General features: G+C 45.5%; 1 protein-coding gene across 3 annotated transcripts in view; it reads left to right on the plus strand.

Moving 5' to 3' along the window:
• The first annotated feature begins 3,321 nt into the window (after positions 1 to 3,321).
• Positions 3,322 to 26,888, plus strand: part of PLCH1 (phospholipase C eta 1) — a 153,876-nt gene continuing 130,309 nt past the window's right edge. For 2 of the 3 annotated variants that reach the window (XM_077348630.1, XM_077348632.1), the window contains exons 1-2: positions 3,322 to 3,491; positions 25,106 to 25,223. In XM_077348630.1, the coding sequence (XP_077204745.1) occupies positions 25,145 to 25,223 (79 nt within the window). In that variant the 5' untranslated portion in view covers positions 3,322 to 3,491; positions 25,106 to 25,144. Of the gene's footprint in view, positions 3,492 to 4,373; positions 4,718 to 25,105; positions 25,224 to 26,888 lie in introns of those variants that run through there. The other variant, XM_077348626.1, reaches the window with a different exon arrangement.

Consider the following 26,888-nt stretch of genomic DNA (forward strand, 5'->3'; position numbering starts at 1 on the left):
GAAAAGTTATACTGAGAAGAAAATGGGAAGTTGCAGGCAGCCAGAAGCCGGATTTTTTCTGCAGGTGGAGTGTCTTGAGCGGCTCCTATATGGTAGCCATGACTGCTCTCCTGAACATTGTTACCTACCTGCATGCCTTCTTGCTTGCCTATAATCCATACAGATTGATGGGGTTAATATCTCGGCTTTCAATAGAAAAGCCCTTAAAGGTGATGTAAACAAACAGATCTCCTGTCTTTTCTCTCACAGATGATCTGAAACAAGTGTCCTGGAACTTCTGACCCCTTGGGAAGGTAGAAAGCTGTGTTCATGAAACAGTCTGTCCAGATCACTGTTTCTCCCCAGAGAGATTAATATTGTGAAACAAAATCACACAGCAACTGTGTCACGGAAAAGCTTGGGCACTTTTAAGGACAATGTGCATCATTTGCTGGCAGGGGCTCATGGGAATTGTAGTCCATGAACATCTGGAGGACCACAGGTTGACTACCCCTGAACTAACAGAAGGAAGGCAGCTCTCTGTATAGGCAGTTTTCCCACCCAAAGTTCCCTCGCGTGGGAACAATTCCTCTGCTGATTAACCTTTTTATAACCAAACCAAATGTTACAATACATTAGAATGACCATATGTGGTAATATCAACTCCCCCCCATATATATATTTGGTATTGATATTGGAATTTTAGGGATTTTAATGTTTTAAGGGGTTTTATGGGGAATTTGTGATTGTATTTTATATTATAAACTGCCACGAGGTGACATCATTGTGAGTGGTGGGGTATGAATTAAAGATTAAAGAATAAAAAATAAACAAACAAACAAATAAATAAATGGACCAATGATGGGGCTGGAGGGAAGGGTCCCCAGGTGAGGGTGTACACAGCTATGCTTCCCAACCATATTCTGCATGATCATGCCACTTCTGGGTTTCTCAAAACCTGAAGAGTGTTTCAGGGTTTTCTCAGTGGCAAAAGAAAGGCTAACGTGGAGTCATTATTACAAGGATGTGGAATCCTTTGTAATATCACAATACATGCATCCTCTGTTGATCTTGTGGCTGGATGGTGCCCACAAGCCCTGTAGGGTCGAATGGAATGCTCAGGTATGTGGTGCAATAGCCACACCTAAATCCTCAATTTCAGACAGTATCCAAAGTGTGTGGGAGAGCACAAGGCGACCCCATAAAAACAACTTTCCCTCCAGTTCTAGTATGTTTCACGAATGATCCCCAAGGAGAACTCTGGTGGTACATTGTGCTAACAAATCATTCTAGAACCAGCTTTCATGGACTAGAGCCTACAGAGTTCTATTCCACAAAAGCTTACTTTCGAATACAAGCTTGATAGTCTTTAAGGTGCTGCAAGAGTTGTGTTTATGTTCACTGCAAAGGGCTTACAGGATGACACTCCTCTGGGTTCCTTTCCTCCTAATCACCACATCCCCATCTAGTTCAGCACTTTTTAGTAGTAGCCCTTGGAGAGAACTTTCTGTAACTGAATGCATGAAGTTCTGACTTCTACTTACTGAATCAAACCCTTTGTCCATCAAAGCCATTATTGTTCAGTCAGACTGACAGTGACTCTCTAGGGCTTCAGGCACTTTACTTACTGCCTGGATCTTTTGAACTGGAGATGCCAGAGTTTGAACCTAGGACCTTCTGCATGCAAAGCAGATGTTCTGCCAATGAACCACTGCCCTTCTCTTGTACTTGCACATTGGTTGTTTACCAGGCAGGGAGAGGGGATTGTCTGGGAAAGAACAGGCTTGGGGAGTAGGTGGGATAGGTCATCATAACTGGAAGACAGAAGATTGACAAGGGTGACAATTTGGGCATGAGGCATGAGCAAGTAAAGAGTGGTCCAGTGCAGGGGTAGTCAACCTGTCCTAAAGCATCCAAGAAAAGTGTGTATCCAACCTTTGCTTGAAGGCTGCCAGTGAGGGAACTCGCAGAGAGGTGCCCTGCGGAGGGGCATAAGGAGACATCTTGTAATACATCCTCCCTGTAATGAAGTGAATGCTTGCAGTACTCTCAGATTAAATGAGCAATTTGAACTTACATGGAGCAAATTATGTGAAATGTGTATGTGCATATTGCCCCAATGTAAATATTAATTCCTGATGCACATCAGCATTTCCTTTCTCTTTTGTTATCATTGAAAAGGAAGAGTCAAAACATGTGCAAAAATAAAAGGCTTTTGTGTTTTACTGTGGGATTCCCTTCCTCTTCCACAAAATGCAAACTTGATTTCATTGACATAACAATTTGATAAAGATCCTTACATTTTTATCCTAAACAGTTTCTCTTTCTATGCACTGTATTAGAGAGTTTGACCCCCTAAAAAACAGTAAACAGTTATGCAGTTAATAAACCAGGATCTAAAATCAAATAAATAAATTGCAATCGCAACATAAATAAAGTAAAATGTTTTAAATTTGTGCAGCTTAGAAACATTGTGGATGAATAAATATAAATAAAAGCAGCACTGGACAGCATTCATGGACGTCCCTTTTGTCTCCCAGTCCTTAATTTACTGATTTGTATTTGATGTACCCTAACACACACACACACACACATGTAAGTAGATTTAGGTGGGTAGCCGTGTTGGTCTGAAGCAAGGGAACACACCTAGAGTCCATTGGCACCTTTAAGACCAACCAAGTTTCCCCCCCATTGGGTATAAGATTTTGTGCATAAGCACACTCCTTCCAATACCTGGTATCCCTCAGGTAGATACCTGGTGCATGCAGAGGAAAGGTTATACTCAGAACAAAGTGGGGTTGGTCTTAAAGGTGCCACTGGACTCAAATTTTGTTCTACATACACACAGGTAGTCAGGTTCTGCTATTAAACTATGCACTGCCTCTTCTGCTGTGTTATTTGCTACAGACAGTATCTGCATCACACTTAGAGAGTAGCTACTGTATCAAATACTCTCTGTTTGCTCGTGTAAACGTGAAGACTAGGCGCAGAGCTTGAGACAACTGGTGTTGATGGAGTAAACTCAATACAAAGAATTGGAAACCCTCCTCAGGATTCAAGTTAACTGGCAGACGTATTAGAAAACTGCAGAATGTTTCAAGACACTATTTTGACATTTGTGACTATTTTATTGCCTGATGGTACGCGCCTCGAGCCTCACGGGAAGGGCGGGTTAGAGTGCCCTTTTTGCCCCATGGAGTAAGCCCCACTGCATCCTTACACGAGGGCTTAGGGGCCAAAGCCTTGCCTTGAGCGAAAAGCAAGCAAGCAAGCAAGCTGCAGCCGCCTCAGGCTCTCCCAGCAGCCAAACGACGGCCGGGCAACGCGCGCGAGGAACTCCCGTCCGGCGGGATCCGCTCCGGGTTTGCCAGCCGGCCGTGGCGCCGTCGGGGGTGGCTTGTTGTGGGTTTGAATGAGAAAGCAGGTTGTGGCGGCAGCCCGAGCGGAGCGCGTCGCCTCGCGGGCAGCTGGGCAGCAAGGGAGGACCGGGGGGGCCGCACAAGAGCCGGGAGGTGAGTGGCCGAGCCGGGGGGGGGGGGATCTCTCGTGAACTTTGGGAGGCTGGGCTGGAGGGAGAGCCGCGGAGAGGCTGGAGCCGGGCTCCTTAGTCCGGCCAGTGGTGGAAGGGTCGCCCACGGGGTCACTGCCTGAAGGCTTCGCGGCGTGCGTGGCGCGCAGGTAGGTAGGTGTTGCGGGGCTCCGGGCAGGCGCGCTTCCAAAGGGGGGGGGGGCTGAGGAAGGGGCTGTTGCTGCGAGAGTTTTGGAGCGCCCATGTGGAAGGCGAGGGGCAGCCGAGAGGGCGGAGGGGCTTTGTTGTCTTCTCGCGGCTTTCGCAGATGGCCCGGGGGGGGGGGGGTCGCGTGGCCTCTTGGGACGCGGGAACTCCTCCCCAGAACCCTCCTCCAGCCACAAGCAATGGGAAGGCGCCTCTCCCACTCTGGTGCCCGCGGGTGGCCACCCCTGGGCAAGCCCATTCCCCTCTCCACCCTTGCCGGCTTCTCTTTGCATTACAGAAGGACAAGGGTGGGTGGTGCGGGTCAGAAGTTCCAAGCCAGAGCATCACTTTGGCGACCTCTCAGCAAAAGGCTATTTTCCTGGACACCCCCCTCCCCCCCATGTAGCGTAGTAGTTAGAGTGTTGGGGCTAGGAGTGGGGAAGATCAGGGTTCAAATCCCCAGTCTGCTATGTTAGGGTGTGACCTTGGGGCAGTCACCCCTTCTCAGACTAGCCTACTTCACAGGGTTGTTGTGAGGATGAAACAGAAGAGAGCTCTGTTTGCAGTTCTTAGAGGACGAAACTACATCAGGCAATCCATTCTGAAGCAACTATCCTTGTACTTTTGTTTTCCCGATGGGATTCTCTAAGAGGTATTATGCCCTCTGTGAGTGAGAGAAAAGGATCTTTTTGGAGAACATTTGCCCTCTGCAGTTTTTATACATAGGTAAATATTTGGCCAGGTACTAGGGGCATTTTTAGGTTGGTTGATGAAACAATCAACTGATTTAATTCCAAGTGATCTTTTATAGCCCTTTATAGCTTCTTTAGATGGGACATAACTTTTCCTGAGACAGTAGATGACTTATCTGGAATGAAGGACTTTCTGCTTGTTTCAAAAACTGAACCAGTTGGTGCTGTGCCAACTTTTGTGTGGTCTCATACAGTGGCAGGACAAGTCACTGGGTCTCGTCCTCAGTTTTTACATCTGCAAAATGGATGGAATTAGTTACACACCGCACAGGTATGGTGATAGTAAACGCTTTACAAACTAGAAAGAGCCTGGTCTAATCTGACTTGCTTAGAAGAAATCACAGCTGATTTAGATGGGGATGACTTGCAGGAAAGTGCTTCAGAGATCGGGTGTGAAAGCGCGGTGAAAAGTGTTGCAAAAGCCCTGAGGATTATTACTATTATAATGTTGTTAATGACTGTGCAGCTGCCTCTAACTGCAGTTATGCAGCACTGCTTATATATGTTGTTCTTGAGTAATCCTATTTATCACTTAAAGCCATCACGATGGGGGCAACATGTGTAGGTTGCAGTTCTTTGAAAGCCTTGTGAATGCACTAAAGAGCTGCTTTATGGTCACTTTCTTACACTTGCATGCTTTGTGTTGGGTGTTCTCAGCCGCATGTGTCAACATAGGCTGTGTGATAAATGCATGCTTGGCAGGGTGGTCAGAATCCTTGCATCAGAAACTGGTGCTGTGCAAAGCAGGCTTAATTTTTGTCTCGATTTGCATATTGAGCATTTTTTAAAAACTTGGCATTTCAACATGGGTTCTACCCAGCAATTTTAAGAAGTTGATTCTTTACGAATCCTATGGACAACCCCTGGTGCGCAGTGAGACTTGGTTCTAAACAAGCATGCATAGAATTGAGCTGCAAACAGCGTCTTTTAAAAAAGGAATGTCTTAGAGACTTTTTGTCAAATTCTTCTGTCTTCCCACTGACAGTGTAGGCAAGGATGAAATATTTTAGAAGCCACTCTCTTCACTCTTCCGTTTTGATTACTGGAAGCTATGCCTAAACAAAGCCAGAAAGAGATGAATCCTTAGGCATAATTGGGTCGCCCCCTTTCTTAGAGAGAGGTTCACAGTAACATCCAGATACTTTCCTCCTGCAATATACACTTATGTATTAAACAGATGAGTTGATGTATGGGAAAGCCAGAACAGAAGGTTATGCTTTGAAGAGCTCTTGATAGCTTTTCCGGTTGGCCTTCTCACTTTACCACCTTAAGCCTCTGGCAAGTTTCCTCCAGAGGGCTGTTAAAGGCTGGGGTAGCCAGTTGCAATAGCCCTGTTTCCTTGACTTTCAAGCCCAGCCTTGGTCCCTGCTCCCAGGGCTTATTTACCAGCAGTTTCATTTGGTGCCTGTCAATATGCTTAGGCTCCTGTGTCAACAATCTTTGCAAAGTTTTTGAGCTTAGTTTAGCTTCCTCCTTTGAACTTCTTTCAAGCAGCTGGTAGGGTCTTGTGAAGTACATGTATGGTAATCAAGTATCAAAACTCTTGTTGGTGGTCTCTCCCCCCCCCAATAGACTGATTTGGAAAATGAGTGTTGCAGGGTTTTCAAACGCAATTGGGAGTTGTGGTAGTTGTTGGTTTCTTGGCTTTGTGATTAATTGCTGAATCCTTTTGGCTGTGGGAACCATTTTGGTTGAACTGGAGAGCATTTTTGGCTTGGACGCTTTGTTCTCCAGTTCAATCATTTGTTTATTTTTTCCTAAGCTGTATGAAGCCACTGGATCATCCCCTCCATATGGAAGTAAATTGACCAAAATATCTGGCTTTAGGGAGAATCCTGAAAGTTTGGGGATTGCAATTGATTTTATGGGACAGATTACCACAACTTTGACAGGATCTGGATTCCCATTGAGTCCAGAAATCAGATAATTAGGCAGGGAAACCTGGGTGTGTGTGCCTGCAGAAACAAAGAGGAGAGCTTAAGTGCAAACTAATTTGTAGGCTACCCAAACTGATATGGAGAGTACTGCTTCAAATTTTTAAAAAAATCATTATTAGCACAGTTGAAATAAGTTATTTATATGCAGATATCAAAATTTACTTCAAAGTCTATTTGTAATTGCAATTTCCTTTAAAAATGTTTAAGATAACATAGTTCTCCAGGAAATATGTTGGTTTTTACAAGGCAAATGCTTAAACGTCTTGCAGGGGTTCCATTCTACGATGTAGTCGCTCTAGCCTCATTCTTAGCTCTGTCAGACAATCACTTTTTTTTGCACATTGTTTGGTTCTGTTAGTTTGTGTCAGCTGTGAGTAATTAAAATTGCCTAAGGATAGATGCCATTTCTTGAATTGTGAAGAGTAACTATGGAAACATAGTTTTTATAGTAAAAGCAGTGCACTGTGAGTGCAAAGATGGGATACAGAAAAAGAAATGCATCTTCAAGTGGCTGATGTGTTCATTTGTTTCCCTCTTCCTTATGAGCTTGGTCAGAACTGGAATATCTCAGTTAGGCTCCCAACCTAACCCCTCCCCCCCAGCATTGGTTTTTCATATGCAAAAATTTGTTTTCTGTTCAAGGAAGGTCTGAGAACTGCAGAACTTTTCTAAGAGCCCCTTTAAAGCCATCTTAGCAATGACCTCCGTGCTTTGAGTTCAAAGGAGCAATAATTGTTCAGGATTTCTCCTTTGCTTTTATGACGGAAACCAGTGGGAGTTCATCCACCGTCTTAACCATCAAGGCGTCTCGCAGAACAATAGTGAAGTTTGGCAAAATAATATAGATGATGAGGAGGTGGGGGAATGATGGAGCTGATTAAAGAGCATTTCCCATTTTTCACATTCGTAGGAGTGGAATCAGCTGGTGGCGCTGGGCCCATCCATGTAGGAGTCCTTCTGTTAACAATGCCAGCTCTGCTTGGTGGGTTGCCTAGGAAATGCAGCAAATGCCTCTGTCCTTTCACCCTTGGAGGCCTACGTTCCAAGATGACTGTGGTCCAAATATACCTACATTGGAAGTGTGTGCATGCACGCATGTCTATGGAAGAGGACTGTCTCCTAGGAATAGTAATGTGTTTAACCACAACTGATTTTAACGGTAGAAAGTTACCCAAGCATGCATGGATGCAATCGTGTCTTTTGCATAAATGGGCTACTGGGAAGGGTGTGTGAGTGTGTGTTGGGGGGGGGGGACTGTGGGATACAAACAATGTGATTAAAGTTAGCCTTTTTATATATAGAAGACAACCCAGCTACATTTATACAGTATTTACTTTGTGGAGTGCTGGTCAATAGACTATAGGCTGTGCATGTTACTAGGTCCTTCTTTTGTAAGAGATGGCTGGGGGTGGGGAGTGGAGCAGAGGGGGGGGGAATAAAAAGGTCTACAAAATTGCCAATAACCCCTGATTGTTTGCAGCAAATGGCCAGTGGCCCAGGGTGCTGATAAGAGTATTCCATTCTGTTAATTCATTCTGTTAACTCATTTCTCCCTTGAGGCATTTTAATGTGAAGAGGAGTGCTCATTTCATTATAGCCGACTGATGACTGATGTTCACATTTCTTGAGCATTTAAGCTTGAATGAGAATTGTAGACTGAGTGGGGATCTCCTCTTCCAATCTGACCTCAGTGCCTTTATGGAAACCCTCTAGTTTCAGTCCCCTGCTCTTATTCCCTGTCTACAATATGGTGGTGGCAATCTGCATTTGTATGTATAAGAAAGAGAGGGAGAAAGAAATGACCAGAAATGTCTTAAGAGTTCCATACTGAGAAGTTATCGAATCCATTGCGTAGGGCAGGGGGAAAGCTAGGCCTTTGCCATTTCCGCACAGCTCTAGGATGCTACAGTCCTCGCAGCTTTCCTAGAGTCAGACTGCGGGGAAGTAGAAGAATAAGAGAAGAATGAGATTGTGTGGTAGCTTGGTAAAAATGCTTAAAGCAAGTTTAAATAAGCTTGCCCTGTACTTTTCATTATCTCCCGTCTTACAGAGCAGAGCACAAAAGTTGTGCGTTCTCACAGCTGATACAAAGAACCATCCTTGCCTCAGTAGTATTCTTTAGGGTGCTGTTCATATGGATTAAGAAGTAGAAGAGTGACCAGAGGTTTTGTAATAACCAGCCAGTTTTTCATTTGCTTGATGGCTGCAGGACATGCAAAAGTAATCTAAGTTTGCATGTGGACTCAACATCTACTGGGCCCCCCGAACCTCCCTCCCTTGAACCCATATGCCTAATCTGACCAGCCATGGCTCTGTTAGATTTACTCTGTTAGAATGTTATTTTCTGTGTTTATTGTTATTACTATTATCACTGTTGCCTTTGAACCGCCCTGAGACTTAGAGTAGGGCGGTACATAAATGTAAGAAATAAACAAAAAAATATTGAAGTGTTTTTGCTCTTCGTAGTCAAGTTCCCTTATATTTTTGAATGAGAGATAATCCCGAGTAGGCTGAAATGTAAAGTATCCCCCTCCCGCAAGTATCAGCTAAATGACCTCTTTGAATGTCAGTGAGCAATGTACACCATGCACAGAGGAGCACGTCGGTGTCATTGATTAACTTGTAGATTTCAATTGAAGCCTTGGGCTATATATTGAATGTGTAGTTGACCACATGATCCTCCTATGGAAAATGTTAACCTTTTATTGACATAGCTGATACATTAGTGCTGTTGTAATGGACCACTGAGCCCAGTGTGAGCTACTGTGGTTGACCTGAGCTCCCCTGACTTTCTTTTCCAGCCTTATTGCTTAATGCAACTGTAGGGTGGCATGGGTCATTTGGGGACCACCTACATGCAGAGTTTGGACTCAGCTGCTGGATGATGATTATTCAATGCTACAACAAAATTATAAACGGTTGCATTGAAATCTGGTTCTCCAAGAGTAAGGCAAAGCCCTTGGAGCATATTTTTTAGATTAGATTAAGTTGTTCTCTGAACCAATCTATACTCTATGGAGTGTATATTTTAATGGGGCTCTCTTTTTTTGGGTGGGGGATTCATTATACAAAAAGAACTTTGAATTCAGATAGGATAGAAATTGCCATGAGCCAAAGTTACATGAATAAATCCACCACAGTCCTCACAAACCTTAGGCAACTCCTAAAAATTTCACTGGCAAGTGAGACTGATTGCTCATTCTGCTGGTTTCCCCTCCTCCTTCCTAAGAAGAATTTACTGGATGAATCCTATGGAGTATCTACTCACAGCTTGTTTTCCTCAATGACATACTAAAGGGACATAGAAACCAAGCATCCGTATACTGTTACATTTTCACCTCCCATTCCTTCCTTCAGCCCTGATCAGACTGCATTCAAATCCAGGGTCCTGAAATACCTAAAAGTCTTGCATGACAATGGATCGAAGGTTGCAAGTCTTTATTTTGATTTAACCTTCTTCTGTAAAGAAAGCGGAAGTTCTCATCTGCTGGAATATATGTGGAGACCCAGGGAGAGAAGTGCATCGTCGATGGGAGGAGGACAGAAAAAGTAATGGCCACGTGAAGCATATGGAGTGATGGAAAGGGAACTTAGTGGAAATGGAAGGACCAGGACAGATTAAGAGAGGAGTTGGGGTGGACTTCCCAGGAGCTGGAGTGACTGAAAGAAGAGGATAATGAAAATAATGGCTCTGAGGGACATTTGACAAGGAATATGAGCATTGGCTGCAGAGGAGAGGACACGCAGTAATGGGTTTAAACTACAAGTACAACGATATAGGCTAGATATCAGGAAAAAAATTTTCACAGTCAGAGTAGTTCCGCAGTGGAATAGGCTGCCTAAGGAGGTGGTGATCTCCCCCTCTGGCAGTCTTCAAGTAAAGGTTGGATACACACTTTTCTTGGATGCTTTAGGATGCTTAGGGCTGATCCTGCATAGAGCAGGTGGTTCGACTAGATGGCCTGTATGGCCCCTTCCAACTCTATGATTCTATGATGCTCTCTGAGGAAAAGAAGGGTGGAGCATAGAATTAGGGGGAGGGTGTTGGGAAATTGGAAGATAGTTCTGGTCTACTGAGGTTCTGAGGGGCAGTGGAGACCAAGAGAGAGACAGGGCACTGGAGATTTGGAAGTCCAGTAGGTTGAGAAGCTGAAAAAGCAGGCAGGAGGATCATGAGGAAAGGGGGCCAGCTTACTTTGAAAAATGGATTCCTTCTCAGTAACCAACCTGCTGTTTGATTGCTGGTTACTGGTCACTTGATAGCTGTCTTCATGGAGACACTACATGAGAGATTGAGGTAGCCTCACAAATTCTATTCAACTGGGGCTGTCATAAGAAAACTGATATTTAAGCTTCTTCTGAGGTAGCCAAAAGAAAACAGAGACAGATGGCTTGCCCGGTAGAGTTCACTTCTGTCCTTAACTCAGGGGCAAACAATAAAAGGAAGTTGTACGCTGGCCATATGTCCTGTCACTATGGTTTAAGGTCCCAGTGGAACGACAGGGACCCCAGGGATGCAAAGATTACAAACAAGGAATATGCTACTGTCTGCTGTAGCAATAGGGCTGGGTGTTTTGTGTGTCTGCCTGCTGCTTCTGTTAGGACTCATGGAACGGAAAATAGATGTGTCCCCTCCCTGCAACGAGGCTGGCCTCATACTTGGATAACCGGTTGTTAAATGTTAGCCAATAGGCTACTAGGTGTGCAAACCTTTCCCAGAAGCCAGGGAAAGCCAGTATTATCACAACTGCATTAAAGCAGCAGTCCTCTGCAGGTGCAAACAAAACATAGTTGCCGGCGTCTTGGCAAAGTGCAAACAAATCTTCTGCACCACTAGCCCTGAGCACTGCACAATGGAGTTCTCACAATGGAAGTGTCATGAAATAAATTACTCTGATGCTGTCTAGTTGCATGAGGGTCACTGTTCCTGGACATCACTGCCTTGGAAATGTAATAGATGCAGATTTATTGATATGTGGCTCCAGCCCAGGTACATTAGAAATGTAATATTATTCTGGTTGCCAGTGGTGAGCAAGGGTTGTTGTCTGGCAACTCTGTTGCTGCTACAATGGCTATGGCACAGGTATTCTCCCTGCCCTTGCACTGCTTGACATGGACTCCATCTGTGATCTCCCTTCCAGCCTGGGCCCTGCCTCTTGAGAAGGTGGAGAGATAGAACGGTCTTGCTTTATGGGCACTGTGTCTCCAGCTCTGACTTTCTTGCCCACGGTAGGGAGTGGCTGCATGGCAGTAGTAACAGTGGAAGCAAGGGGAGGAGGAAGTGTTGCAGGTGAGTGGTCATAATAGTTGCGAGGGTGACCTCCATAGATCTGTGATAACTCTAGCAGCCCTATTTATTATTTGTCCAGTGGCACCTTTGAGACCAGCAAACTCTTATTCAAGGCCTTTGTGTGCCTGCCCAGTTCTCCAAAGGCAGAGAAAGCCAGGGTGCTAGCAGAAGAAGTGTACATGCACACCAAACCTTTATACCTTTAATAAAACTTGTTTGGTCACAAAGGTGGCTTTGGACGCAAACGTTGTTCTGCTCCTTCAGACCAACACGGCTACCCAGCTGAATCTATTACTATTGGCAATCATTCTCCAAGTTGGCTCCTGTTGTTTAGAGCAGTGGTCCCCAACCTTTCTGAGGCTGGGGACCGGCAGGGCAGGACCAAAAGTGCTGCGCATGCGCGATTTCGGCCACGCATAGCGCATTCGCACATTCGCGATGCGCAGACACGGCCCGCGCATGTGCGTTGCACGGGCGCGGCCCTGATTCCCTCTCCCCACCCTCCCGCAGTAAGAAGCTTCCTGGGCCGCAAGCTTGCGGCCTGGGAAGTTTTTTACTGTGGGGGGGGGGCGGGGAGAGGGAGCCATGGCCCAGCGCCATGGCCTTCGCGGCCCGGCACCGGGCCACGGCCCACAGGTTGTGGACCACTGGTTTAGAGTTTGAGGCATTGATGAGCGATCACAGATCACATGCTTAAGTTTTGCATATTAAAGGCGTCTTTGAGTGTTGGCTGGTTTGCAGCCTGGACACTAGAATGTCTGAATGCTACCTTTTAAGTCTCACATTACATCTGTGGATACTTTCCTGACTTCAGTCCTCTTGCCTTCCTCCTCCTCCTCTGCAGTGCAGCATATGGGTGGTGCTATTTACAGTCATTGTCATTGGTTGTGTGCAGGGTGGGCTGTAGGACCATGGAGGTGAAGAATTGGGAAGGACTGCTTGCCTCCTGTTGACTGAGAGATTAAAAGTGCGCCCAGACAAAACAAGAGGTGTTACTGGGAGAGAATCTCAGGTACTTGGAAGTTAACCCAGTCTGAGTAGATTTAGAGTGTAGGATAATCCCGTCGCAGTGGCAGTCTGGGGTGCAAGCTGCCTATTGTGCAGGCTGCTCTTCCAGAAAAGAAGGGATCATGAAGAAGAAGAAGAGCTGGTTTTTATGCCCTGCTTTTCACTCCCCGAAGGAATCTCAAAGCAGCTTACAATTGCATTCTCTTCCTCTCTCCACAACAGACACCCTGTGAGATAGGTGGGGTTGAGAGAGCCCTGGCAGGACTGCTCAGTGAGAACAGCTCTATCAGGACTGTGACTAGCCCAAGGTCCCCCAGCTGGCTGCATGTGGAAGAGTGGGGAATCAAACCCAGATCCCCAGATTAGAAGCCACTACCCTTAACCCACTACACCAAGCTGGCTCCCTATCTGATTGGCTCTCTCTGGGGGCCACCCCTATTCTGAGATTTGTGAGTAATCCTGTCTGCTTTTTAAAAGAATTGCAAGACTTTTATTAATTTGGGGTGTGGCTTGGTGATTTTTGAGGGGTTTTAAAGGCTATTATGATTCGGACTAGGGATTGTGATGTTTTATATACATTTTCTATACTTTTTGTTAGCTCACGGAAAGCTACATATGGAACAGGAGCATTGCACAGTTATTTAAAGTATTTTTGGAGTCCATGTCTAGTATTAGGGTAGTGTAATGAGAACTGAAGTTGTCACCAAAACTGCTCAGTGAATGATGTAATATGTACTAGCAAGAGTTTCCCAGCAATTAAAAACATTGTGCCATGTTCATTTGGATATTTAAAATTAATGAATATACAAGACTTGTAGATCTATTGGGGCTTTTTGATGCCACAAGGTTCCTTTTTGATTCTCGATGCAGCTGTCTAACATGGCTACCCCTCTCTAAATGTCTCTTTGAGAGCCCAGTGAAATTGGGGTTCTTTACATCCCAAGTTCAGAGCCAGTTCTCTGGTCAGTAACCACTGGAAAATGGTTTATATGTTGCTCTGCCCAGGTCAATATTATCTCCTCTGGTTGGCAGCAACTTCTAAAGGTCTCAGGTTTTCACGTCAGATGATACCAGATCTTTTGAAAACTGATGATATCAGACTCTCTGCATGCAAAGAAGAGACTCTATCATTGTGTCAGAGTCCCTTCCTACACTTCAAAGATTTATTATTATTATTATTATTTTAAAAATAGTACTTGGTGGCTCTTTGAAAAGTAATTTAACAACGGTCTTGCAGCTTGCATTAACAGCCAGCAGGAAGTAAGTATGCAGTTTAAATATTAACAGGTTGTGTTGAGCATGGTTTTATGCAGAATTTAATGCCATAGTGCCGTTAACAATATAATTTGATTATTGCTGAAGCATAATGTATAGCTAATTATTAACAGTGCTATAAGCTGTTTTATCACACTACTAAATCTTTTGCTCCATTAAGGAATACCGTTTGCTCCATTAAGGAAAATGGATGCCCTTTGTAAAAACCGTGACATGGCCTATTCCCCTATGTCATTACCATGTTCCCATATTTTATGTCTACCTCATGAGGCCTCGAAATTGGAGTGAAAGTAGCTTGAGTGTAACTTTGAATCCGTGTGTTTCTGGTGACAGGCTTGGAGTGAGAGGATGAGAAGAGAAATGATTATCCTCCTGCCTCAGAAATCTGGAAGAGCCAGGCTGAACCACTTTGGAAGTGGAACCAGGTTTGGAAGACAAGTAGTCATTGATGTAGGAGGTAAAAAGTGTATTAGCAGAAAATATGGCTTGGACAAAGGAGGATTCTGGGTTCAAACCACCATGGCCTGCTCTAAATTGAGCTGCCATCTTTGACTGGGAGAGAGATTATCACCCCAGTTGCTGGGCTTACCGAAGGCTAGACTAGACAATACGATGTTCCTGGGGCTGCCATCACAATTTTCCCCCTGGAACTCCCTCTCTACTCAAATACTGTGAGGGGTCAACTCTACTCAGGATTGCCGGAGAGGGAGAGTTCTGTGCTGTCCTGTCTCTTCTGTGCTGTTTTCAAGAGCCCAAATACCCTCTGCAACATTTGGCACTTTATAGCAGTGTGTGTGTGTAAGTGGGGACAATAGCACCTAATCTCTCTGCTCTGCAGTCCCAAGTAGTGTTGAGGCTCCATGACATTTGAGAAGTAAAGGAATCCCAGAGATAAAACGCTGAGATCATCCCTGAGGTGTCACCACGGATGCTGTATTACAGTTTGGCCCTGACTTGTGTACGAAGCTGAATAAGATGGTAGAATCCTGAGGTGAAAGTATAGATAGCAGGCAGGGGGTAGCATCTTTGAATGCTTCCCCCAAGTTCCTGCCCCCAAACGTTTTGCTTGTTGAAAAAATGGCATATCGAAGACCAAACTTGAGATCATTTTGATCTCTGATGTGCTAACATTCTACTTTGGGAGTTGTTTTTAATGCATAGGTAAAGGTAAAGGTATCCCCTGTGCAAGCACCAAGTCATGTCTGACCCTTGGGGTGACGCCCTCTAGCGTTTTCTTGGCAGACTCAATACCATTTTGCCATTCCCTTCTCCAGTCATTACCGTTTACCCCCCAGCAAGCTGGGTACTCATTTTACCGACCTCGGAAGGATGGAAGGCTGAGTCGACCTTGAGCCGGCTGCTGGGATTGAACTCCCAGCCTCATGGGCAAAGCTTTCAGACGGCTGCCTTATCACTCTGCGCCACAAGAGGCTCTTTTAATGCATATGGCTGTTCAAATATGTCCTTACCTGCAGTCTAAAGTGGTGCAGTCCATTATGTTCTGTTCTCCTAATATCTTGTATCTATCTCATTCTGCTACCTGTGCAAACATACTCAATTACAAGTCCCCCTCTTTCTTCACCTTCTACCTTACATTTTGGGTAAACAGTATGAGATTCAGGTTTTTTTCTCTGTGCCTACAGAAGAAGCTTCTGCTGTCTTTGAGTTCCATGCAGGGACTTGGTTTAGAACATCATCAATGTACCAGTTATGTACTGCTTGAGTTCTTCAGAACCAGCCTTGGTATATATTACCGCTGGAATAATTGAAGGGTCGATATTGGAGATGGGCAACCATCCTCATTCTTAAGCCAAAGCAGCTCATGTTTTTCTAAGCATTTTAGCCAGCTTGGTGAGGTTAGGAGTGCGGACTTCTAATCTGGCATGCCGGGTTCAATTCTGCACTCCCCCACAGGCAGCCAGTGGGGTGACCTTGGTCTTGCCATGGCACTGATAAAGCTGTCCTGACTGAGCAGAAATCAGGGCTCTCTCAGGCTCACCTCCCTCACAGGGTGTCTGTTGTGGGGGGAGGAAAGGGAAGGCGATTGCAAGCCACTTTGAGACTCCCTTCATGTAGAGAAAAGTGGCATATAAGAACCAACTCTTCTTCCTCCTCTTCCTCTACTAAAATGCTCTCTGCTCCCATCCTGTGACAGGCTAAGAGTCTCTCTTTGGCACTCGGTTATTAATGAAATAATTGTTGAAACAACTTGGAAGGTATAAGAACCAACTCTTCGTCCTAACTCAAAAATGCTCAATGGACGTTTACATGTGCTCAGGTGCTCAACTTTTTTGAGGGAATGCAGTTTCCCTCAAAAGTTGCTCAACCACACCTTGTGATCTGACACCAGCATATTTGTATAAACAAATAAATAAATTCCACTAGCAGCCAGTTACTAAACTGGAATGCAAAGACAGTTTGAAAATGGCCATTTTGTGGTTGTGTCCACCAATCTATGCCAGAATTCCCAGGGTGCCTTCAGGCTCAAAATTTTTTGAGACCCCTGGATTACTTATTTGGTGACTAGCAGTCTGTGCTTAACGGAAAGCATTTAGCAAACTCTTTGCCAAAAGTACACCATTATGGATGGGGTGTATGTGGTGTGCTGTCTAGCAGGGCTAGACGGGTTTGGGCTTTAAGCAGTTGTGGTGGAGGGGAAAGGAGCCATAAACAGCCATCTGTGCCAATCAGTGGGTTCCCCTGCTGGGCAGGCAATAGATTGGACTGGTAGGATTGAAACAAAAGGTGTGGGGGGTGGGCGGGCGGAAGAGTTAGGGGAAGATGAGATCAGTTACCTCCTCATTCAGCAAACCTCTTATTTTAATGAAGCTAAACTCTCTTCTGACCCTTGGTGAGCAGATGAGATGGGGGAGTATTATTAGGAGTCTCCTGGGAGACCATTTCCCTCCCTGCCCAGTCTATGCTTACAGCATCTTTGGGATTATGTATGTATTGCAGCCAAGCATTTCTAAAAATGGACGGTTCCCTGAAACAGTCCAGTGGTCTAATGAGCCTGTCACTCTCAGCGGGATCACTGCCTACCTTTTACATCAAACATAATAGCTTAGTAGTCATTTAATGGCACATTGGTTCCTGGGGAATGAGAGAGATGAAAAACAGTACCTTTTGTCCTGTACCTTTTGTTCTGTTGGTCTTAATGTGCAAATGCGTGTCTGAAAAGCTTCCATGCTCTTAGACAAATCAAAGTTGCTGAATAAAAAGAGGTCTCGTTGCATGCTTTATACCTATGCAGGTCTGAACCTAAAGCAAACGAATAAATAAATCTGTCAGCTACTTGCAAGCTGTGTGTCTTACCTAAGCATGTAGATCAGCCTTGTTGAGTCAATGGGCCCTTTCTGAATTTTAAAAATGTGATGTGTGCCGTACGGTAGCGATCCCCAACCTGTGGGCAGCGGACCACATGTGGTCCTTCGATTAATTGGAGGTGGGCCCCGAAGGACGCCTTCTCCCCCCCCCCAGCCCTTTACAACACACTTCGGGTGTCATTGTCTCCCATCGCTCCCAGATGGGACTATCTCGTTGCAGAGAAACAAGCTCAGGGTTCCCATTGATTTGTCATTGTCATGAGTTAAAATTTCCATGAAAGTAAAATGTTCCTTATGTTCATTGTTGTGGCGTGTCTGTATCTTATTTTGAAGGGATGTTTAAACATTACCATAGCGATCAGAGAGCGTTAGGGCAGTGGTTGAGAGTAGAGGAGTAAACTACCCCCCCCCACCGGGCCTCAGTAAAAGGCGTTGAGTGGTCCCCGATGATAAAAAGGTTGGGGACCACTGCCGTATGGCATAATCACAAAAAAGGGTCTCCTGGAGTGTTGGAGCCAATCGCAACATGCTGGAAAGCTCCAGGCTAAGTATATTCTTATGATGGAATGGGTATTAATTGAATTATTAATTGACTAGTAAAAAAGCCCATTGTATCCTAAATACAATGGGCGGCTAGGAGGCTGCGGAAGAGTAAAAGATCGCTTACTCGTTGCGGTGTCCTTTTGCTGGCGGCCATTTTCTGCAGAGAGGCTTGAGCGGCTGCGGAGGCGGCTTGATGGCGGAGGCGGCGGCGGCGGCTTGAGCGGCGGCAGAGGCGAAGGCGAAGGCAGCGGTTTGACGCAGGGCCACCCGCCCAGGCCCATCCGGCCCCCAAGGCTCTTCCAAGTCTTCTCTCGGCCGGCGGAGCGGCCTCGCGGCGTCGTAGACTCCGCGAAGCCGCTCCGCCGGCTGAGTGAAGGCGGCCAGGCCCACCCGCCCAGGCCCACCTGCCCCCGAGGCTCTCCGAAGCCTTCTCCCAGCCGGTGGAGCGGCCTCGCGGAGTCTATGACGCCGCGAGGCTGCTCCGCCGGCCGGGAGAAGGCGGCGCGGCCAACCGCTCACCTGTGGCTGTGCGGGTGAAGCAGGCAATGGGGAGCCGCGCTTTGCGCGGCTCCCCATTGCCTGCTTCGGGCGGGATGGACACTTGGAGGGGCCAATCAGGAGCCGCTTCGCGGCTCCTGATTGGCCCCTTCGAGTTTTTATCCCGGACCGGTCTCGCCCTAACTCCTCCCCACTACCCCTTACTCTTTTATTCAGTCCGTGGTGCCCGCGGCGCCACGGGCTGTGTACAGATGGGCATTCCCTGGCACCTGGGTTCTTCTGAGGTACCTTCAACTGTACCTAGAGCATCACACGAAAGCTCATTAATAAAGCCGATAAGGGGTGCTGGGAGGAGCTGGGACTCACTGCTTAACCACCAATCCACTTGGCTGTCCCATTCCTGATTGGCTGTCCATCCAATGAATGGCCAATCAGGAAGAATGTTTCTTCCCTGGTTGCATCCTCCCCCATCTTCTTCCATTTGGAAGAAGTTTTAGCAGGAGCTGGAAGGGAGGGCGGAGGGCCTGGGACTGTGGACAGGTGGTGGTGGGGAACCGCTGCCCAGAGCAGCTCTAGCCACCACCTTGCCAGGCCATGGTAGAGCTGCTGGAGCAGCGCTGCTAAGGTGGCGGGCAAAGGAGTGACCTGCCCGGCAGCACTTCCCACCTGCCCCTAAATGCCCACCGAGGTTTCTCCTTGGCTGGCCTGCCCAGGGTGGGGGTGGGGTGGGGGGCTGGCCTTCCGCCTGTTGTATTCAGGTATACAACAGGCTTTTCTGCTAGTGCCTTGAATAAAACTTAGTTGGTCTTTTTTATATAACATATTTTTTATTTTCATTTTACACAAGATAGAAAAATACATGAGATAAAAAATGCAGATGCAGTAAAACAAGCATATAATGTCCCCACCATATAATGTCCCTTTGTGATTTATTTTGCTAAAAAGCTCAGGTAAGGACCCAAAACGTAGTTGGTCTTAAAGGTGCCACTGGACACTAAATTTGTTCTGCTACTTCAGACCAACAAGGCTATCCACTTGAGGACCCCAGGCAAGAGGACACCCCCCCCACGTGGCTGACTGAGGATTTGAACTTGGGTCATCTAAATCAGGGAGAGTCAACCTGTGGTCCTCCAGATGTTCATGGACTACAATTCCCATGAGCCCCTGCCAGCAAACACTGGTGGGGGCTCATGGGAATTGTAGTCCATGGACATCTGGAGGACCACAGGTTGACTATCCCTGATCTAAATCCTAGGCCAGCACTCCTGATACTGGCTCCTAGTGAGTACCTTGCAGTGTTTGAATACTGTGTAGGGATTGCCACATAACTCTCTTACTGTAGAGATGATGCATGTCTCTTGGAGTTCATTTGTAGTACATTTTATTCTTATTGCCTGGCAAGGCTATCAAAAGGTGTCAGTTATTCTAATGGGCGTATTTAAAGTTTAGCACAATTGAATGCATGCATAACCTGACTGAAGCACTTCTTGCAGCTTACATTGTGTCTGATCTTGAAGAGGCTTCTATAGAAATCACCACTGAATAGACAGTAATTTTGCCTAGATTAAGCACTCAGCTTGCTTGCCTTCTAGGGAGTAAGAATAGTAAGGGTTGATTCAGATGATAATTCATATGAGGAATAGTCACACAGGTAAGGGAAGACAGTTTCCCTTCTTCTCTTCCTGGATGGAATTTAACAAAAAATTTCAACAAATGTGAATGCAAATCATTATGAGGGGAAAGCACCTAAGAAGACTTAGAAATGTGATGTCTTATTTGGTTGTAATTTCTTGCAGGGACATTTTAGAGTCTGAACTGTGCCTAAAGATTTCCAGCAAGTTTCAAAGGCAAAGTATGTCCCCTCAATTTAATCTTGAAGATATTTAGGGTTGTTTGCTCTAGAGCAGGGGTAGTCAAACTGCGGCCCTCCAGATGTCAATGGACTACAGTTCCCATGAGCCCCTGCCAGAGAATGCTGGCATGGGCTCATGGGAATTGTAGTCCATGAACATCTGGAGGAGCACAGGATGACTACCCCTGCTCTAGAGAGCAGGGCCCCCAAGAGAAGTGGTGGTAGCAAAGTCAATCAGCATCCTCTGCACTGTCCCGTCTAGTTGGTGAAGATTCGGGGTTTTGTCTAGCAGTTTTTCACCATTTCATCTTGGTTTTATGAGGAAGGGTATTTTTATGCGTACTGGTTTTTCTTATATTGTTTTATCGGATTGTATTTTGGGGTTTTTATGGAGTGATGTAATCTGCCTTGAGACTTCGGGGGGAGGCGGGTAATAAATGAAATGATGATGATGATAATAATAATAATAATATATTCATTATAGCAGTACAGTTTATCAGCTGTGTCGTGTAGCTGTTAGTGCCGTACCTGACCCCAGAAATCCTAGTTACAGTTATCCATGCAAGTCACCTCCAGAGTGGAGCTACCCTTGGTCCTGACTCGGAAATTGTAGCTGGTGCAGAACATGGCCTCTTGGGTCCTCAAGAGCAGGGGTAGTCAACGTGTGGTCCTCCAGATGTTCATGGGCTACAATTCCCATGAGCTCCTGCCAGCATTCGCTCTTGAGGACCTTGTGGAGGACACATACACGACCTGCCCTCCAACAGCTTGCATTGGCTGCTGGTGGAGTTCCAGATCAGGTTTAAAAATATATGCATGGATAATATAATACAAGGAAACCATTTGACTGCAGCACACCCTGGGTGCAATCATGCTGTAGAGTGGCAAGACCAAAGCCACAATTACAAAATAATAACATCCTCTTGTTGCTTCTGTAGTCTGCTCTTGCTGGTGGCAGCCCAGAATTTCTGAGTGCCCAGTGGCTGGTTTTAGTCATCTGTTGCTCTAGCCGGTTTCTTCAACACAATGTACTTCAAGCTACCTATACTTAGCATAGTAATGTGTGAATGCAGCCCCAGTGTGTTGGAGTGATCCCTGTGTAAAGTTAGGGTCGAGCTCCCTGAGGTTTAAATTGTCCCCAACTGATGAAGCACAGTTTTGAAACTTTGGCCCAATCTCCCTCACTCCGTTGAACTTCAGAAAGTTGTTGTGTTCTCTTGGACTCTTTGGAGAAGAGGCTGAACAGAAATGCAATTAAAGACATAATATTATACATCAAGCAAGGTGTCCATAACTAATGGCCTAGGCATGTAGTTTATGTGGGAATGAGCTTTTAGCTTCTGTGAGACATATGAATGAGAAACTGTTATTATACATAGGACCTGGGCCTAGTCTGCCCACAATAGATAATGCACTTTCAATGCACTTTAGAAGTAAATTTTCCTGTCTGCACAGGAAAATCCAGCTGCCAAAGCACATTGAAAGTGCATTATCCTGTGTGTACAGAATGGGCTCTGGTCTCTGGAGCAGGACTAATCACATGGATATTGAGAGGCAGTTGCCCTTCTTATCTCCCTAGATAGGCACTTCAGAAAATTAGTGAAGTTTACTTTGTTGAAGGCTTTCAACTGGTTGTTCTGGGTTTTCTGGGCTGGGTGGCCATGTTCCGGTAGTATTAGTCCTTGACCTATTGCCAGTGGCTGGCATCTTCAGTGGTAAGATATGGCAAGGTGGGAAACACTCCATGCCAGACTATGGCCACACAGCCTGGAAAACTTGCAACCACTGTAATTTATCTTTATTATTTCCTCTGTAGGGGATGTCTTTATTTTGGGATTTCTTCAGGGTTTTGTTAACATCTAGGGTTGGATCTTGCCAGCTTTTCTGCTGGTGAAAAAGGGAGTAGAGGTCTCCTTTTTTCACCAAAAAAGGTTGTGCTGGAGATCACGGGGCCTGCATGGACAAAAGCCATGTGGAATTAAGTGCTATAGTAGAAAGATAGAATGGAAAAGCTGGCTGTATCAAAACCAGTGTTAAAATAATGTGTGACTGAAAACATTAGGGCTTTTTTGCTGATTGTTCTTGATTTTTTAAAAAGAATTCACAATCCACTTTTTGTCTTTAAGAATATTCCTTTGGGAAGATAGGTTGTCCTTTTAATAGTTTATTGACAAAACTCTTTTTGATAGATACCTGAATCCCCTGAAATGTATATATTTTCAACTTGGCCTTAAGATTATCTTCCCTAACAAGTTCCTGATTACAATGCAATAGATTTTCACAAAGCCTTATTTTAATGAGGAAAAAGTCTTCGAAAGCGAATTGAATGACACAATGTGAACAAAAGGTGCCTTGTGGAGAGAAATCTAATGATCAGCTTATTTAATGAGTTATATGCTAGTCCCTGAAAATAAGTCACAATTGCTTGCATTGTTGTTTTACTTGGTTGCCACACAATAGAAGAAACCATTGGATGCATTGAAGGGCTAATTGTTTTTTTAAGGAGCTTTGGCTTGTTCATTATTGGCTCTTGAATTTGCAACTTCATACAGATCTCTCGCTTTGTGGCTTTGTGAATTTTCTTATTAGATACATTCATTTTAGCTAACATTGTTAACAAAAACAAAGCTTTAGTTCAGTGGCACCTTTAAGACCAACAATTTTTTAATTCAAGGTATAAGTTTTTGTGTGCACATTTTTCAGATGCAATGAAATGGAAATCACCAATCCATACATATAGGTTGATGAGCCTCTTGTGGCGCAGGGTGATAAGGCAGCAGAAATACTGTCTGAAGCTGTCTGCCCATGAGGCTGGGAGTTCGATCCCAGCAGCCGGCTCAAGGTTGACTCAGCCTTCCATCCTTCCGAGGTTGGTAAAATGAGTACCCAGCTTGCTGGGGGGTAAACGGTAATGACTGGGGAAGGCACTGGCACACCACCCCGTATTGAGTCTGCCATGAAAACGCTAGAGGGCGTCACCCCAAGGGTCAGACATGACCCGGTGCTTGCACAGGGGACACCTTTACCTTTACATATAGGTTGAGGGTGAGCAGTAAATTAGCATACAACATGATGGGGATGTTTAGCAGATTCAAGGATCAAACAGGAAAAAACAAGCTTAGTTTTTTATCATTTGTTCTGCTGCTTCAGCCCAATTTGGCTACCCACCTGAATTGTTAACAACAACAAAACTCCATCACTGTGCTTGATAGGGTGCAAGCAAAGACAGGGTTTGTATATTGCAAAGACCTGTTGATGGGGCTTGATCTTGCAGCTGCTCTCCATGAAGAAATATTTGGCGACTTTTTTTTATAGTCACATATACTGGGAGCCCAACAACTACATGTAAAACAGGTCACTCTGTGGTCAACATTTATGATACACACATAGGGATCCTAGCCTCCAGGTGGTAGTGGAGATTTTCTGGGATTACAGCTGATCTCCAAATGACAGAGATCAGATCACCTGGAGAAAATGGCCACTCTGGAAGATGCTCTACGGCAGGTGTAGTCAACCTGTGGCCCTCCAGATGTTCATGGACTACAATTCCCATTAGCCCCTGCCAGTAGATGCTAACTTTGACCTGGATGGCCCCATCTTGTTGAGTCTGAGCTGCCAAGCAATGTCAGCTCTGGTTAGCACTTGGATGGGGACCACCAAGGAAGGCCAGGGCTGGTATGCAAAAACAGCCAATGACAACCTACCTCTGTTGCCTTGGAAAATCATTGAGGATCACCATAGGGGGATGTGACTGGATGATCCTTTTTACCATCACCTCTGAATAATGCAAAATATCCCATGCTGTCTTCCTCCTTGCATGTTACCAAGTTTTGTTCTGTCCTAGAAAAAGAGCATTAACTATACGAAATCACTGGAAATCAGCCTTTAAGGCCCTTTGCGGTTTGGGCCCCATATATCCGAGGGACTGCCTATCGCCTTATGTTTCCCACAGGCCCTTGCGCACTGTGGGTACTAACCTATTGGTGATTCCTGGTCCTTGAGAGGTTTGCTTGGCCTCGACCAGGGCCAGGGCCTTTTTGGTCCTGGCCCTGACCTGGTGGAATGAACTCCTGGAAGAGCTAAGAACACTGCAGGAGCTTCCTTAGTTCCGCAGGGCCAGTAAAATGAAGCTCTTCCACCAGGTCTTTGATTGAGCCCAGGGGGCTGGAGCTCGCAGGGGCCTCTCAACAACTGTGGTTTGGGGCCCTGAGGTGTTGAGGGAGGGACGGTCATGGGAGAAGGTTTTTTATTTTTCTCATCTCCAGAGTAGGTTGGGGATTTGGGTTTTATGGCTTTTATGTATCGGGGTTTTATTCTTCTGTGAGTCAACTCTAAGAGTAGTGGGTAAGAAGTCTTATAAATAAATAAGTGGATCAAGAGGAAAAAAAATTCTAAAGGTCTAGGACAGATCTTTTCATTATATTTCCTTTATCTTTTGGGGGCTGCATGATCTGCTGGTAAGCTTACAGGCTACCTGCTGGAGCTTCCTGAATCAGATCCCTTGTGCACTGAGGTTGCTTGATCAGAGTCATTTTTTTTTAAGTCTCCAGATTTTAAAAAATTCCATGATTCCCTGTTTCTGAGAACCTCTCTTTGGGTCTGCAAGGCTTTAAGGAACTCTTCATTTGCATTCGTACAGGAGACTCAGACCCCTTCCCTCTCTAAGCCGATTTAGGGGGTGGGGGTTGTATTGCATAGAAGTGGCCCTTTGTGCTTGGATAATGGGCTAATTGTTGACCCCCTGGGGTGACTATTGCACAAACAATAGTTGCAGGAGGATTTCTAGTTAAGCAGGACATCTTTTTCCTTTAGGTAGAAAGATGGGCACAAAATAATCGCTTTATTGGGGATAATATCATTAGGTTTTTCTTCTTTTCTACTTAATGACCACCTTCACAATACTGACATTACCTCCTCCTTAATTTTGCAGGGTAATTGTCTTTGATCCTGAGAAGAAAGTCTCCTAACAATGAGTTCCTGGAACCTGGATAAGAGAAGCTGCCTGCAGTACTGCCGGCATTTCTTGGTAGACAATGGCGTATTTCATGGTAAGCTGTGTGTTATCTTTTCTTTTTTCTTCCTTCCTGTGAATGCAGCTGAAATTACACATTTAGTGCCTTCCTAACCCAGGGGGTACTTATTTTACCTGCAGACAACCAGTTTCGATGGTGTGAATCTTGAATTTGCCGATTTGTTACACTTTGCACAGTTCTAACAGAAATGCAGCGAGGATTACCAAGGTGGAAAGTCTTGTATTGATATCCTCATGCTGTCTCTTCAAAGCCCAGCCCCAGTTTCAAGGCAGGAGTCAACATGTGGGCAACTTGAGCATCAATCCAGATCTCCCTCAACATTGTCATTTAGCTCAGTGGTCCCCAACCTTTTTATCACCGGGGACTGGTCAACACTTGACAATTTTACTGAGGTCCGGGGGGGTAGTCTTTTGCCCAGGGACATCGCCACCACCGCCTGAGCCACTGCTCCACTTGCTTTCCAGCAGCAGCTGCGCAGTGCCACGCCGAGGGGGAGCCCCAGCCATAGTGGCCGCTGGAGAGCACCAAAGGTGAGCCAGTGGCAGAGTGTGGCAAGGCAGCCCCCAAGGCAGCAGCTGAGGAGGAGCCGCAGCCCGGTACCGACTGATCCACGGACTGGTCCCGGTCCCCAGACCAGGAGTTGGGGACCACTGATTTAGCTTGTCCCACTCACGAAGGGATTTTCCCCATGCCACATTCCCACCAGTTGTGACAATACAAACTAAACAACAAATAAAACAAAACCTTTCATATATACCATATTACAATAATCAACCAACATACCCGATTTAATAATTCAAAATCATTCTAATAATCTTTAACATTTCAACATTCAAGGGAGGGTGGGTGTGGGTTTTCTCCCCGCCAAGGCAAACGCATCTGGGGTAAGTCCCGTTTGTCCTTGTATGCAAAGGGCTGGGGACCACTAGGGCCCATGCTTCCTTTTTTTACCTTGGGAGGCCTTGTCCAGCCAGTGCCACATTTCAAGTGCCATCTTGTGCTTGACAAGTGGGGAAGAACTGTTTGGTCTTCTTTCTACAACATCTGATGCTGGCAGTCTTCAAGCAAAGGTTGGATATACACTTTTCTTGGATGCTTTAGGATGCTTTGGGCTGATCCTGCATTGAGCAGGGGGTTGGACTAGATGGCCTGTGTGGACCCTTCCAACTCTATGATTCTATGATTCTATGCCCCTGGGATTTTGGAGGGTGGATGAAACCTGCACCTGCCTGACCTGCTAGGAAGGATTAGGGGGAGTAGAGCTCATGGTGGTCAGACCTGGCAGCTTCTTGCTATGGATAAAGTTTTATATTGAGGTTGTTTGGCAGATTGCACAGCATTACAGCTGAGTTGGCTGCCAAGTGTAAACTTGATATGAAGTTGTGGTATATTTTAGCTTCCTGAGTAACATACCTATCAGATAAGCAGCTGTGTATGAACCATTCATGTTTTTTGTAAAAATACATTGTGCTTTCAGGTATACCCCTTACACAAAAATACAGCTACTTGTGCTTCTTCAGGTATCAACTTTCATTAATTAGGGCCTGTGTGCGACTTATACAGTAGAGTGAGAAACACAATAAGAGCTCTTTCTAAATGCGGCTGGAATAAACTGAATGAAGTGGGGATTAGTTCTTTTTCTCCCCAGAGAAGAGTGTGCCATCTCTGCAAGTCTTTTAC

Source organism: Paroedura picta, chromosome 8 (genome assembly GCF_049243985.1).
Source record: "Paroedura picta isolate Pp20150507F chromosome 8, Ppicta_v3.0, whole genome shotgun sequence".
Classification (NCBI taxonomy): Eukaryota; Metazoa; Chordata; class Lepidosauria; order Squamata; family Gekkonidae; genus Paroedura; species Paroedura picta.